Below are 14,928 nucleotides of genomic sequence, written 5' to 3'. Positions count from 1 at the left end.
GGAATGCTGGTATGGATTATATAGTTGAGTTGGTTGAAGTAGACTGGAAGCAGATGAAGACTCAGTATAGTTTCAGTGACATTTTTGAGTTTAAAAAAACCCCAAAGCTGTTGCTAACCAGGCTCAGTCATAGCGTACCGTCTGGAGCAGTTACTTAATCATTTATTTGGCGTTGCGTGTGACTGGCTGTTCCTTGTTCACTAATTTTCTTTGACACACACAGGTTTATAGTGTTTGCCTTAACCTCCTCCAACTCTATTGGCTGATGTGTCTAAGCCGTAACCTCGCCCTACAAGACAATTGTTACCCCAGTTTCACATGTAACTGCATTAGGAGGGACAGTCATTACATAGGTCTCTCTCTCTCTCTCTCTCTCTCTCTCTCTCTCTCTCTCTCTCTCTCTTTCTCTCTCTTCTCGCTCTCTCTCTCTCTCTCTCTCTCTCTCTCTCTCTCTCTCTCTCTCTCTTTCTCTCTCTTCTCTCTCTCTCTCTCTCTCTCTCTCTCTCTCTTCTCTCTCTCTCTCTCTTTCTCTCTCTCTCTCTCTCTCTCTCTTCTCTCTCTCTCTCTCTTTCTCTCTCTCTCTCTCTCTCTCTCTCTCTCTCTTTTTCTCTCTCTTTCTCTCTCTCTCTCTAGGCCTGTAAGCCCCACCACAGTGCGGGAGGAGGTTTAGGGGGGGCCCACGGTTCGGGGCAGTCACTACCCCCCCACATGAGCCCAGTGAATCGGGGCGAGGAGCAGTCCAGTCCTGCTAAGAGGAAGAGGACAGCTAGCCCCGGCAAGGTACTGACCTGTCTCCTGACCCAGACCCGACCTGACCACTGCCTCAACGGTCCTGCTGCGCTGTGGTTCTGTGGCCACTCCCCCTCTCCAGGAGCATGTGTCGTATAGCCCCCCCCCCCCCCCCCCCCCTTTTTTTTTTTTTTTAACTGTAACCCTATTCCAACACCCAATCTCTCACTCGTGGGATGTTGGAGAAGACCGTAGTTGAATCCCGTTTGTTTGGTTGGGGTGGGAGCTAGAGCCTAAACAGAGACAGGCAGGAATTTAGGGGCCATGCTCCCAGAAAACAAAACAAACCAATATTCCCATTGAGAGAGAAACAACACGGAGCATCTTCAGACGGCGATTAATACGACCGAAAGAGGTTCGAAATGCGCTGAAACCTATCTGCCCCTTCATTCAGTTTTCATTGGTCAGGTAACCGGTGACTACGGCGACAGGGTCCCCAGTGAAGTTAGGGTTTGACAACCAATGACATCACAGATTGAACAGGCAGAATTCACCCCTTAAACTGGAGATGGAGTTCAGGGAACGGGAACAGAAAAACTAGAAAACAAAAGGAAATATTTACCAGTCCACAGAATGAACAGAATAAACAATATAAAAATGAATGTTCGTGAATAAAAATGCAGAGTTTTTGGTCAAGATAGAGCTTTAAGCACAAACATTGTTAGCTAGAGCCAAACAGAACGTCTGGGCGAACAGAACGTCAGAACGTCTGGGCTTGGTGCGGTTCATCATGGGACGGTGCTGTTTGGAGACAAGATCACAGAGATAATGTTTTTTTTTATTTAGAGAAGCTGTAGGCTGACTCCAGGGTTTGGGACAAATAGAACTAAATACCAGTGAATGAGGGGGAAAAAAAAGGGGGTTGTATTTATTTAATTTGCTCTAAACAGCTGAGCGTGGAATGTCAGAGCAGAAACATGAAGATGCTGGTTCTGTTCGTAGGGAAAGAGGAAAAAAAAAAAAAGCTTTACTTTCAAGCCCGGATGACATTTAACATTTAGGTTTAAACCGACTGCGTCCGGTCACGTCTAACGTGGGCACACGTGTCTAAATTTGTGGCGTGACGGTCGAGTTCAGCCTGAGAGCTGTAGACGGCAGGGCAGTCGTGACCTCAGACTGAGAGGTCGTGTCATTTTTCCCAGGGTCGCAGTGGGAGTACTGGTGTGTGTGTGTTTTTTTTTCTGACGGGGCCTTGGTCTCCCAGTTCCTGTCTGCCTCTGTAACCTGCAGCGCTGAGTGGGTCGGCTGCCTCTGTATTGAATGACGTGTGCTTCGTTCATTGATTGATGAATTGATTGAATGCAAGGCGTGTTTTCTTACGCAAGCCAAGTTTTGCCTTGTCTGCTGGATGTTTCGGGATGCTTCCTCCTCTCACAGAGTCAGTTTTGTGTAAATGTGCGTTCCAACGTTGGTCTCTTGTTTTGCACGTTTAGAATTCTGCAGAGCCCTGGTCAAACAGTCCAGCACAGCAGCATCCTCCAAACTGGTACCTTTCACCCCCCAAACTACAGGTGAGCACTGCTTGCTTTTCAGTCCCATTCTGAGGGCATGCCTCGTGAGAGCCTGTGAAGGGCCCTATAATAGGGTCTTTACCTTTTCTACAGATGGCACTGGGGCTGTTTTTGACTGCATGGTTGGTTTGTTTGTATAATCTAATAGGCAAACTTGCGTTTATGGTTCAACAGATGGTATTTGATTAACATAATAGGGCTGAAATAGGTCTCACATTCTGTACGTTATGGACAGAGTCCTGCAGGAGTTAAATCTGTCTGTCCCTGCCAGTAACCGTCTCTGCTCACAATTCTCACCCTCATTCCTCTCTCTCTCTCTCTCTCTCTCTCTCTCTCTCTTTCTTTTTTTCCCTCTCTCCCCCCCCCCCCCCCTATCTTTTTCTCTCTTTTTTTTTTCTCTCTCTCTCTCCCTCTCTCTTTTTTTCTCTCTCATTTTCTCTCTCTCTCTCTCTCCCTCAGTTGTTGGAACATTTGAGGGCCAACAGGGCGAGTCTGAAGCCAATGCAGCAGCAGATGTTGGAGCAGCTGGAGGCTCAGCTGTCTGCCATGCAGCTTCAGCAGCAGGTACAACACCCCTCACTCACACACACCTCACTCACACACACACACACACCTCTCACTCACACACACACACACACACACACACCTCACTCACACACACACACACACCACACATACACCCCTCACTCTCACACTCGCACACACACACATACACCACACACACCACTCACACACACACACACCTCACTCACTCACACACACACACACCTCACTCACTCACACACACACACCCCTCACTCACTCACACACACACACACCTCACTCACTCACACACACACACACCTCACACACACACTCACACACACCTCACACACACACACACACCTCACACACACACACACACACACCTCACACACACACACACACACACCTCACTCACACACACACACCCCTCACTCTCACACACACCACACACACCCCCCCCCCCACACACACACACACCCCTCACTTACACACTCTCACACCCCACGCACATGCACGCACACCCCCCACTCTCACACACACACACCCCTCACTCACACACACACCCCTCACTTACACACTCACACACCTCACTCACACACCTCACTCACACTCACACACACACACACACACCCATCACACACACACACACCCCTCATTTGCACACTCACACACCTCACACACACACACACACACACACAGGACCACATACACTGGACCACATACACTACAGTCTCACGTCACTCAAACAGTCTCAAAGCAAAGGCATTGAATTCAAAACCTCTCTCCTACTGTAACCTGTTGGAGAGTCTCAAGTCATTCATACAGCTTCTGAACATTTTTAGTATATAAACAGAAAGCATTTTGCCCTTGTCTGCTTTACTTTGCATTACAGTTTAGGGTTTTGACCTTTGACATTGCTTCTGTTAAAACCATGTTTGTGGCATTCGAACACAAAACCCTCTGACTATATAGAGAAACCCAAACAAACCACTCTGCCGTTATCTGGAACACAGAGCTGAGGCCCACAAAAAAACAGTGTTTCCGTGATTACAGAAAAAAAACAACTGTCCACTATGATTGGACTCTTAAAAACCAAGTCTGACACATGCCTGGTGTTTCTGTGTGTGTGTGTGTGTGCGTGTGCATATCTGTGTGTGCGTGTGCATATCTGTGTGTGCGTGTGCATATCTGTGTGTGCGTGTGCATATCTGTGTGTGTGTTTGTGTTTGCGTGTGTATCTCTGTGTGTGTGTGTCTGTGTTTGCGTGTGTATATCTGTGTATATCTGTGTGTGTGCGTGTGCATATCTGTGTGTGCGTGTGTATATCTGTGTGTGTGTGTGTGTGTGATGTAGATGAGGCAGAACGCGTCCGGGCAGGTGCGGCCAACCCTCCCCAACGGCCCCTCGGCCAACCCCTCACTGCCTGCGCACCCCGCCTCCAGAAACGCCGCCGTCCGCCTGCCCTGTAACGCTCAGATGTTGGCTAATGGGCCCTTCCCAGCCAGCCCGGGCCCCGGCCCCATCCCCAACCTCCCTTCAGTCGGCAATAATCACGCGCCAGGTCCGGGAACCAACGGAGACGTGCCTTACCTGCACCCCAACGCACTACCTCAAAACTGCACAAGCCCGGGCGACGCATGCAAGAGCCAGCATCTCAACGCCACTCAGGTATGTACTGAACACGCATCACCTCAGGCCACCGAAACAGCACAGACGGGTTACATACTGAACACGCATCACCTCAGGCCACCGAAACAGCACAGACGGGTTACATACTGAACACGCATCACCTCAGGCCACCGAAACAGCACAGACAGGTTACATACTGAACACGCATCACCTCAGGCCACCGAAACAGCACAGACAGGTTACATACTGAACACGCATCACCTCAGACCACCGAAACAGCACAGACAGGTTACATACTGAACACACATCACCACAGACCACCAAAGCAGCACAGACAGGTTACATACTGAACACACATCACCTCAGGCCACCGAAACAGCACAGACAGGTTACATACTGAACACGCATCACCTCAGGCCACCGAAACAGCACAGACAGGTACACGCTGCACATGGATCACCACAGACCACCAAAGCAGCTCAGACAGGCAGGACCATACAGCTTACTGCCACCATCATTTCCATGACTCAGGCCTTGAGTTTTAAGGCATTGTTAACCACTCTCTCTCTCTCTCTCTCTCTCTCTCTCTCTCTCTCTCTCTCTCTCTCTCTCTCTCTCTCTCTCTCTCTCTCTAGGGGCCACAGAAGGGTCCAGGTGCTCATTGGGCGGGTCCTAATGGTGACCGGCCCCTCCCTTCCAGCGCTGCGGCCGACGGTGGCCCTCACAATCAGGTCGGACATTCCGCCACGCCCAGCCAGCCCTCAGAGCCCGTCGTCAATCACCACTCGTCCCCCTCCCCTTCCTCCGCCCCCAGCCCCGCCTCCTCCTCGCACACGGCTACCTCAGGTGCGCCAGCCAGCGCCCCCCCAACCAAAGAGAGCGCCCCTGCCACCGCCCTCCCTGCCCCAGCCCCACAGGGCAACGGTTCCCACACCGGTGCCAGCACTGCCACCACGCCCCCCGCCGGCCCCCTGTCCAATCACGACAGCCGCAGTAACCACGCCTCCGGCTCCGCCTCCCCGGCGGCCGGGATCTTGTCAGACAATCCGCAGCTCTCGGCCCTGCTGGCGGGGAAAGAGGGCACCGCGCCGGGCGCCAAACTCAACCACATCCACCCGCTGGTTCCCGGCAGCTCCGCCGCGTCCTCGCCGGCCTCCGCCATGTCTACGGCCTCCGCCTCGCCGCGCTCCACCGAGAAAGCCGGGACGGCCGCGCCCGCCGTCACGGTCAACGGCAGCGGGGGAGGGGCCTGCTCGGAGGACTCCCGGAGCCCGCTGAAGGCGGAGCCGTCGGAGGGATGCCCGAAACTCGCTCCGCCTCCTCGTACTCCGCGCTCGTCCTCCACCGTGTCCATCTACCCCAGCTCCACCGACGTGCTCAAAGCCTGCAGGTGAGAGAGAGTTCAGCTCACGTAATCCTTCAGAGGTCCTCCAGGACACACCCCCTAATCTGAGATTTGTCTCCCTCTAGTGGCAGATCACAGTTCTGTGTTGCGCTGCTTTTTTTTCTCTTTTTTTTTTTTTTTTGGGGGGGTGGGGAGAAGAAACTTTGCACCAAACAATTTAATACTATGATTTTGAGATTGTTGGAAGATGTACTTTGTCATTGCACAGTGCTGTGTGTTTGTGTGTGTATGTATCTCTGTGTGTGTATGTGTGTGTGTGTGTGTGTGTGTTTATCTTTACGTAATTTGCTTTCGTCTGTCTGCAGAAATTTGGGGAAGAACGGCTTGTCAAGCAGCAGCATCCTGTTGGATAAATGCCCGCCCCCTCGGCTGCCCCCGCCTCCAAATCCACCGCTACCCAAAGACAAACTCAACCCCCCCACACCCAGCATCTATGTAAGTCTCCTGCAATGTGGAGCCATCCACTGCTCTGTGTCTCCTTTGTAGTATAGTACTTCACAGGAGTGTGTGTGTGTGTGTGTGTGCGTGTCAAAAGCCTAAAACTATTATTTTTGCTAAATAATTTGTCCATTTATATGTCTGTGTGTGTGTAGTCTTTTTGTGAGCTGTCATTTCACTATGAACTATGTGTCTGCACTGCATCTGAGGCACAGCTGTTAATTCTCTCTCTCTCTGTCTCTCTCTGTCTCTCTCTCTCTCTCTGTCTCTGTCTCTCTCTCTCTCTCTCTCTCTCTCTCTGTCTCTCTCTCTCTCTCTCTCTGTCTCTGTCTCTCTCTCTCTGTCTCTGTCTCTCTCTCTCTCTCTCTCTCTCTCTGTCTCTGTCTCTCTCTCTCTCTCTCTGTCTCTGTCTCTCTCTCTCTGTCTCTCTCTCTCTCTCTCTCTGTCTCTGTCTCTCTCTCTCTCTCTCTCTCTCTCTCTCACACACTCTCTCTCTCTCTCTCTCTCTCACACACTCTCTCTCTGTCTCCATATCTCTCTCCCTCTCTCTGTCTCTCTCTCTCTCTCTCTCTCTCTCTCTCTCTCTCTCTCTCTCTCTCTCTAAGCTGGAGAATAAGAGGGACGCGTTCTTTCCGCCCCTCCATCAGTTCTGCACCAACCCGTCCAACCCAGTCACAGTCATCCGTGGCCTGGCCGGAGCCCTCAAACTGGGTGAGTCCTGCACTCTTCTCCCTCACACAGGCACTTGTGCACACACATATATACACACACACACGTATACACGCTAGGGGTGTAACGGCACACAGAAGTCACGGTTCGGTTCATGCCACGGTTTGGACATCACGGTTCGGTACAACGGGGGAAAAAAGCAACAAAAATGCATAGGGTCAGGCTTCTTTCACTTACTTTGAACAGACAGTTTTGCAAGTTACAGTTTGTTCCACCTAGTGTCATATAGCCCCGCCCCCCTCCGATGTAGTTGGTACAGCCTGCAGTGTATTAAACGTGCCAGGATGGAAATCACAATTCTCCTTGGCCTTTTGAATTCACTGAGATGAATGTGCTATTGAAACATTGTCAAAGTATGAAAACATGCATTCTCCTCCTACAGCCATACGATCTATGTGAAGAAAACAAGCCTTTCTGCAACCTGTTCTGAATTCCGTGTGTTTTGAAGTCACAACTGCACATGGCCGCCTACAGCCGCGTGTAGCCAAGTGTAGGCTATTGACACCAGCATTGCCATGTATTATTCTCTAAGAAATGTGTTTTATCTCTTACTACAATGTACCGGTAAAGAAAGACATAAAGTCCTTGAAAACTTATGTCATCATATGTTTGCACCACAATCCAATCCCAAATCTTAGAGAGAAGAGAACAAACCGACTATGAGAGAGTGAAATGACTCACGCATGTGAGATATGATTCCGCATTGCGTTCATCAATCCTCGCACATAGGCTACCGCGTGTTTTCCATACGACTACATGCACTGAACCGTCCACCGAACCGACAAGTACACGTACCATTACGCCCCTAATACACACACACACACACACACACACACACACGCATAAAAATGTGGGCACAGGCACACGCTCTCTCTCACTCTCTCTCTTTCACTCTCTCTCATTCACACTCACTCCCACACACATACACGCACCCTCACACACACACACACACACACACGTCATAATAACTTGAATGACTGAACTCAGTCACCCGTCAAGGGCAAAAGATGTCGAAGTTTGTTTCTTTAAGGGGGGTGGGGGGGGGGGTTGCTGTTCGCTGTGTGTTTCCGTAGCAACCGAGAAGGCCGTTCGCTATGTGTTTCTGTAGCAACGGGTAAGGGGGAAAAAAAAAATCAATAGAGTGAAACTTGATTTTTCCTTTGTGTGCTCTATTGTTGTACAGGAGTGAAGGACAACCTTCTTTTTTTTCTTCTTCTTTCTTTCTTTTTTTTTTTTTTTTTTTTGGAGTTATGTCATCAGATGGAGAATTATTTGTGCTGAATGGAAGTCCTTGACAGGCTGTTTCACTGACAGATTACATTGACAGAAGCTTTTGTTTTGTAAAAACGAATCCCAAGGTTAGTGAAGAGCAGTAGCCTTAAGGCCTTGTTTTTCTTCCTCCCTGTGAGAGGACTAAAAAGCCCACTGAGAGACACAGCACTGAGAGAGACTCATTAACAGAGACCAAACGCTTCAGCATTGGAACTGTTCGTTAGATGACCAGGACAGGCCAAGTGAACCCAGCAGGTGAAGATTCAGTGGCACTGGTAGACTTGTCTGTCATGGCTGGGAATAACGGGGGAGAGAGTTTTGTGGAGTACTTCAGCGCCCCCTGCAGGCTGAAGACAACCAGGAAATGAGGACACATTTGTGTTTCAGGATATTCATTTTGTTATACATTTGTGTTTGTCACACAGATCTTTTTTTTTTTTTTTTTTTCTGTCTCACGTGGCTCCTGCTTTTTCTCTTTCCTTTTACTGCTCCTCCCTCTGTGCAACAGTAATAAAGGTTCTCTCTCTCTTTTTCTCTCTCTCTCTCTGTGTGTGTGTGTGTGTGTGTGTGTGTGTGTGTGTGTGTGTGTGTGTGTGTGTGTGTGTAGATCTGGGCCTGTTCTCCACTAAGACGCTGGTGGAAGCCAACCCGGAGCACCTGGTGGAAGTGCGGACCCAGTTGTGCCAGCCGGCCGATGAGAACTGGGACGGCAGCGGCTGTAAGAAGCAGTGGCGCTTTGAGAGCAGCCGTTCACTCACCACCATCGCCAAATACGCCCAGTACCAGGCCGCGTCCTTCCAGGAGTCACTGCGGGTACGGCACACGCAACGCACACGCACACACACACACGCGCGTAATATATACAAATATACACCCACACAACATCCAGTACCAGGCCGCGTCCTTCCAGGAGTCACTGCGGGTACGGCACACGCAACACACACACGCACACACATATGCACACACACACACGCGTAATATATACAAATATACACCCACACAACATCCAGTACCAGGCCACGTCCTTCCAGGAGTCACTGCGGGTACGTCACACGCAACACGCACACACACACACACACATCCTGTGCAAGGCCACTTTTTTCCAGGAGTCACTGTGAGTACATTATATATGCACACACACACACACACACACACACACATGAACGTGCGTGCTCATGAGTACACGTTTGCGCACTCACTCACACAAATACACACCCACACAACATCCAATACCAGGGCCTTTGTCTTTTCAGGAGTCCTTGTGGGTATGGTTAAATTAATTTAAACCTAAGTTTTAATTTAACATAATCTAAGATACATGACGTTTGATTGGGTGTGATGCTCAGTCCGCACTGACTTCAAGTTTTTTGTTTTTGCTTTTGTCCATCTCAGGAGGAGAACGAGAAGAAAGGCCAGAAGGAACTGTCAGACTCTGAAATGACATCGTCAGAACAGTAAGCTCCCTCCTCATTGGCTACCACCGTCATGTGACACCAAATGCCTGTATATAAATGGATAGCCTCCGTTCGGTCGACTGCGGATGTGTTTAAAAGTATAAAGATACTGATGCGGTTGCTCTGTGTTCTCTTTGCAGAGTTGCTAGGCGACGGAAGGGCCCCTTCAAACAAATCAAGTTTGGAACAAATATAGATGTTTCAGATGAAAAGAAGTAAGTAGCACGTCAAATGTTACTTTAACCGCAGAGCGCTCTTATTGGCTGGCTATGGATTGTGGGCGGGACTTTGGGTTGTCACTCACGTATGTCAGGCATTGGCGTGGTCATAAAGCCTGGTTTTCACTTTGATGGCTGGGTCTGCATCACAGAGCAAAATACAGACGTGATGTAGTTGATGCAGATCTGTGTATCAGGCTGGGCAGGTACTCTGCTCTCACAGAAAACGCCTTTCAGAAGCACCGAGTGTTGAATTCTCAATCTGTCAAAAACGCGGTCAGAAACTGTGGTCGTCATAAACCAGGGAGACACAGGAGAGCCTATTGTGTAATTGTGTATTGTGTAATATCGTGTAATTTGGAGTATGTAATGCAAAAGGAAAAGTTAACCTGTTGGTTATTCACCCAGGGATTGATCAGAACCATAGTGTTGGTTTTACATTTGTAAGTAGGCTAGCGCTGGAGCCTTTCAGAATCTGCACGGTGGCGTTTGAATCTGTATGAATAAAGTCCTAAAGACTCTCAGCTTTTACTTACCAGTTATTTTATGCACCCAGTGTGTGTGTGTGTGTGTGTGTGTGTGTGTGTAGAGATGAAAAACATGAGATTTACACTGGAGTGTAGGCGTTGGCTCCCCTTGTCCTGGAGGACTGGAGTATATGCAGGTTTTTTCTCCACGTAAACGGAACTGAGCGGTGAGTGATGGGGCTGTGAGTGATGTGTTGTCATGTGTGTTTGTGTGTCTGCGTCTGCGCAGGTGGAAGCTGCAGCTGCAGGAGCTGAGTAAGTTGCCTGCGTTTGCGCGGGTGGTGTCCGCGGGGAACCTGCTCAGTCACCTGGGCCACACCATCCTGGGCATGAACACAGTACAGCTCTTCATGAAGGTGCCTGGAAGCAGAACGCCAGGTCAGTGGAGACACTCAACCACACTTATAAATATATATACACTCACACACACATTCACACACTCCTTCTCTGTCTCTCTCACACACACACTCAGACACTGAGTCTTCAAAAGAATCATCTGGTAATAAGGGTATTGCTGTCAGCGGAAGACGTTGAGAAGTTTTGAAGTTTTGTTCTTTTGGATTGTACCAACGTCATCATTTCCTTGTATTTTTCCAGCTCAGTAATTGTGTTCTTGCGTTTTTTTTTTTTTGGTTTTTTTTTGCTGTAGGTCATCAGGAGCACAATAACTTCTGCTCAGTGAACATTAACATCGGCCCAGGAGACTGTGAGTGGTTCGCTGTGCCGGAGCCCTACTGGGGAGTGATGAGCGAGTTCTGTGAAAAGTACGAGTCCCGCCCACTCACGACGTCTGTCTCAAATCAGGGCCTTTATATGCCCGTCAATCGAACTGCCAATCCTCACACCTCACGGCCTGTCGCTGTGCTGTCATTTCGCAGAGCACTGTTATGCTTTTACAATGCCAGGGTTAACGCAGTGACAACTGCCTTTAATATGCTGTGGGTTTTTAAAAGCGTAAATTAGGCATTTGTCTTTGAGAAATCCGTAAACGGGTGTATTGTATGGCAGTCAGTCTTCCTGCTTCCAGAGACACGTGCCAAGAAAAGTTAGAACCACCTACGTGTCCTCTCACAGCAGAACTGCTATCATGTTGTCATGTGTGTTTGTGATGTGATGTGTCTGTCTCTGCCTGTGATCTTCGCCCATTACGTAAGGTCACATCTCACGGCAGGTGATCAGATAATCGCTGTGTGCTGTGTGCTGTGTGTGTGTGTGTGTGTGTGTGTGTGTGTGTGTGATGTGTCTGTCACCCTGTAACAGTCTCTCCTCTCTGTATTTCACTGTGTTGTCACTGTATTAACGTCCCCGTTGAGTAGAAATGTATGGTACACGTGAGCTCAGTCGGTATCAGTACTCACCGTATGTCTCTCTCTCTCTCTCTCTCTCTCTCTCTCTCTCTCTCAGGAATAACATTAATTTCCTGAAGGGTTCCTGGTGGCCAAACCTGGAGGACCTGTATGAGGCCAACGTGCCCGTGTACCGTTTCATCCAGAGGCCTGGAGACCTGGTCTGGCTCAACACTGGCACAGTCCACTGGGTCCAGGCCATCGGCTGGTGTAACAACATCTCGTGGAACGTGGGCCCTTTGACTGGTATGGCCATGTGGTTATAACCTGACACAAGCCCGTCTCCTGCCCTCAGAATGACATTTTAAACGATTCTGAAATAGACCACTTTAAATGCTACGCCACTCAGTCTTGATTTATCTGATCTGACATCGTGTTTGGAGTTGGTTACATGTTTCTCTCACACGCACGCACACACACACACAACACACACACAGTCTTTTATCCGACAAAGAACTGTCTTTGAGGAATGACTCCTTGTATATCTTAACCCAGTGGTATGTGTAGTCTTCGAGGGATATTTCTTTTTTTTTTCTGTTCAGTTATTGTAACGATTATATGGTGTGTATCAAATTCATGTATGTTCTGTTGAAAGAGCAAAAGTTTTTTGCGCTTCTGTGGAATGAATGAAACGATCTGTGTTAGGCTGGGTTAGTTTTCGTGTATTCCTGTTTTCTGTACGCATTTGCTGGGCAGCTGTACGATAGCTGGGCAGCTATCGTCCGTTACTTAAGGAGTTCTCTGAGTGTTTGTTGGGAGGAGAATGTGGGATCAGTGATCATGTCGTCATCCTCTCTCACAGCGCACCAGTACAAACTGGCCGTGGAACGTTACGAGTGGAACAAACTGCAGAGCGTCAAGTCGATGGTTCCCATGGTGCACCTCTCCTGGAACATGGCCAGGAATATCAAAGTCTCCGATCACAAGCTCTTTGAGATGATCAAGTGAGTTAGAGATTTGTTTTTCTTTGTTTTGTTTTTTTTATATTGTTTTGTTTTCTGCTTTGTTCTATAGTTATTGCTATATTTAGCTCTGATTTATATAAAGGTAGAATTCTGTAAAGCTTCATTTTAATTCAGGTATGTGAGGTCATAATATGCGTCTTTAGCCGAGACTTTTCACTGTAAGACTATGTTTCTAAGGAGTGACCCATTATTTCGGTTTGTTTCGATTTTGTCTTTCTGGTGACACGAACATGCTGAAGCAAAATGTGTAACAGAGCCGTCCATTTCAAATCAAAAATTAATATTAATATTGACACAAACTCTACGTCAACACCTGCTTATGGACAAATATTTTGAGCATTTTTTTCCCTTGGCAAATCTAACTGAAGCACTCGGATGCCTGATTATTTCAAGCATTAATGTGTGTGTGTGTACGCGCGCGCGTGTGTCTGATGTGTTTGCGGGTGTGATTGTGTGTGTGTGTGTGCGCGTGCGCGCGTGTGTGTGTAGGTTCTGTCTATTGCGGACACTGAAGCAGTGTCAGAGTATTAAGGAGGCCCTGGCTGTGACGGGGAAGGAGGCGGTCTGGCAGGGGCGAAGCAGGGATGAGCCTGCCCACTACTGCAGTATCTGTGAGGTCAGTCACACAACCCTCTCATACCTTAAACACCTGCTTTACAGCTGTTGGCCAGCTCCAAGCCTAATGCACTAGCGGCGTATTCTTTGTGTGGAAATGCCCTGGGTATAGTTGATTTATTGTGTGTGTGTGAGAGTGTGTGCTGTGTTCCAACTGTAACCTTCTTTTAGCCAGTAACTATGATAAAGTTGACTGAAAGTCACTGAAAACCTCGGTTTGTTTTCCTGTTTTTTTTTCGTAGGTGGAAGTCTTCAATCTTCTCTTTGTCACGAGTGAGAGTAACTCGCGGAAGGTGAAAGTGACTCACTGTCAGGACTGCGCACGGAAAGGCAGCAGTAATCTGGACGGCTTTGTGGTGCTAGAGCAGTACAGGATGGAGGACCTGATGCAGGTCTACGACCAGTTCACATTAGTAAGTCTGAGTTTTAACAGTGCAGTTCACATTAGTAAGTCTGTGTCTGCTCTCTTGAGTTTTGAGTTTTCTGCTTTCATTCAGACTTCAGCTCAGGTCAGAGTCCTGTACTAGTTTGTAGTAGAGTATTAGGTCAGTAATAAACTCAGGACCTAAAATGAAAAGACTGGTTAATTTATAAGGCTACGGACTTCTGTGGGGTTTTTTTTAATTTTAATTTTTTTAAGCTCAATTTAGCATAAATAATAGATTTAAAACAGAATCTCTCTTATGATTTTAAAGTGGGTTTGTTATCAATGCCAGTCTGTTGAAAGTAAGGTTTGTTACTCTTGTCTTTTTCACTGTGTTTCCTAAAATTCTTTTTCTTTGCGCCCCCCCCCCCCCCCCCCCCCCCCCCCCTTCACAGGCTCCTCCTCTGCATTCATCTTCATCTTGACATTAAGAACATTTGTAGTTCTGTCGACAAAAGAGCATTACAGGAACTTTATAAAAAAAAAAAACGGACCATTTCTGATATTCAGGAAAGTCAAGGCAGTCTCTCGCATGGCTGGTGTCCATGGCGACCGCCTGGGGCTGCCGGCTCGAAGTGGCTGTGTGTGTCTATGCAACCTGTTGATAAAATGCAGCGTGTCGGCCTACAGGGGGCGCTAGTGGGTGCACTTCTCCCTGGTCCTCTCCCCTATAGGTGGATCTGCTGTGTCTTTAGAAAAATAATCACAAAAAAAAAAACTTGGGAGAAAATTGTGGAAAAAATTTGTTTTTCCTTTTTTTTTTTTTTTTTTTTGTTTTGGGTTGTTTTTTTTGGTTTTTTTTGTACATAATTATCTGTCACAACTGGCATTGTCACTCAAAACGACTACTGACTTGAGACATTCATTTTTTTTTTTGTATTTTGTTAACCGGCTGATACCTGATCCTTTTTCCCTTCTGTCTCAAGGTTCCTCCGCTTTGGAGGACGCACTAGCCTAGCTGGTCTTTTTGTATCGTAGATAGCAATTTTACGACTTCTTTGGATGGCAAAATCTACACACAAAAAAAAAAATTTGTAATGTGAAGAATTAGGTGATATAATTTTTTACTGCTTTTATGTTT

The 14,928-nt window shown here is 48.0% G+C and overlaps 1 protein-coding gene across 1 annotated transcript in view; it reads left to right on the top strand.

Annotated features, from left to right (window-relative positions):
• Window positions 1-14,594, top strand: part of kdm6al (lysine (K)-specific demethylase 6A, like) — a 43,686-nt gene extending 29,092 nt beyond the window's left edge. Inside the window, exons 13-29 of the mRNA XM_030781117.1 lie at window positions 634-780; window positions 2,223-2,300; window positions 2,760-2,864; window positions 4,179-4,493; window positions 5,090-5,844; window positions 6,165-6,294; window positions 6,903-7,008; window positions 8,906-9,111; window positions 9,691-9,752; window positions 9,893-9,967; window positions 10,727-10,875; window positions 11,147-11,261; window positions 11,902-12,089; window positions 12,646-12,787; window positions 13,298-13,424; window positions 13,666-13,836; window positions 14,243-14,594. Of these exons, the coding sequence (XP_030636977.1) occupies window positions 634-780; window positions 2,223-2,300; window positions 2,760-2,864; window positions 4,179-4,493; window positions 5,090-5,844; window positions 6,165-6,294; window positions 6,903-7,008; window positions 8,906-9,111; window positions 9,691-9,752; window positions 9,893-9,967; window positions 10,727-10,875; window positions 11,147-11,261; window positions 11,902-12,089; window positions 12,646-12,787; window positions 13,298-13,424; window positions 13,666-13,836; window positions 14,243-14,272 (2,901 nt within the window). The 3' untranslated portion in view covers window positions 14,273-14,594. The remainder of the gene's footprint in view (window positions 1-633; window positions 781-2,222; window positions 2,301-2,759; window positions 2,865-4,178; window positions 4,494-5,089; window positions 5,845-6,164; window positions 6,295-6,902; window positions 7,009-8,905; window positions 9,112-9,690; window positions 9,753-9,892; window positions 9,968-10,726; window positions 10,876-11,146; window positions 11,262-11,901; window positions 12,090-12,645; window positions 12,788-13,297; window positions 13,425-13,665; window positions 13,837-14,242) is intronic.
• Window positions 14,595-14,928: the final 334 nt, after the last annotated feature.

This window comes from Chanos chanos, chromosome 8, assembly GCF_902362185.1.
Source record: "Chanos chanos chromosome 8, fChaCha1.1, whole genome shotgun sequence".
In the NCBI taxonomy this organism is placed as follows: domain Eukaryota; kingdom Metazoa; phylum Chordata; class Actinopteri; order Gonorynchiformes; family Chanidae; genus Chanos; species Chanos chanos.
The sequence above is the reverse complement of the archived record's forward strand: the minus strand, read 5'-3'. Positions and strand labels throughout refer to the sequence as shown.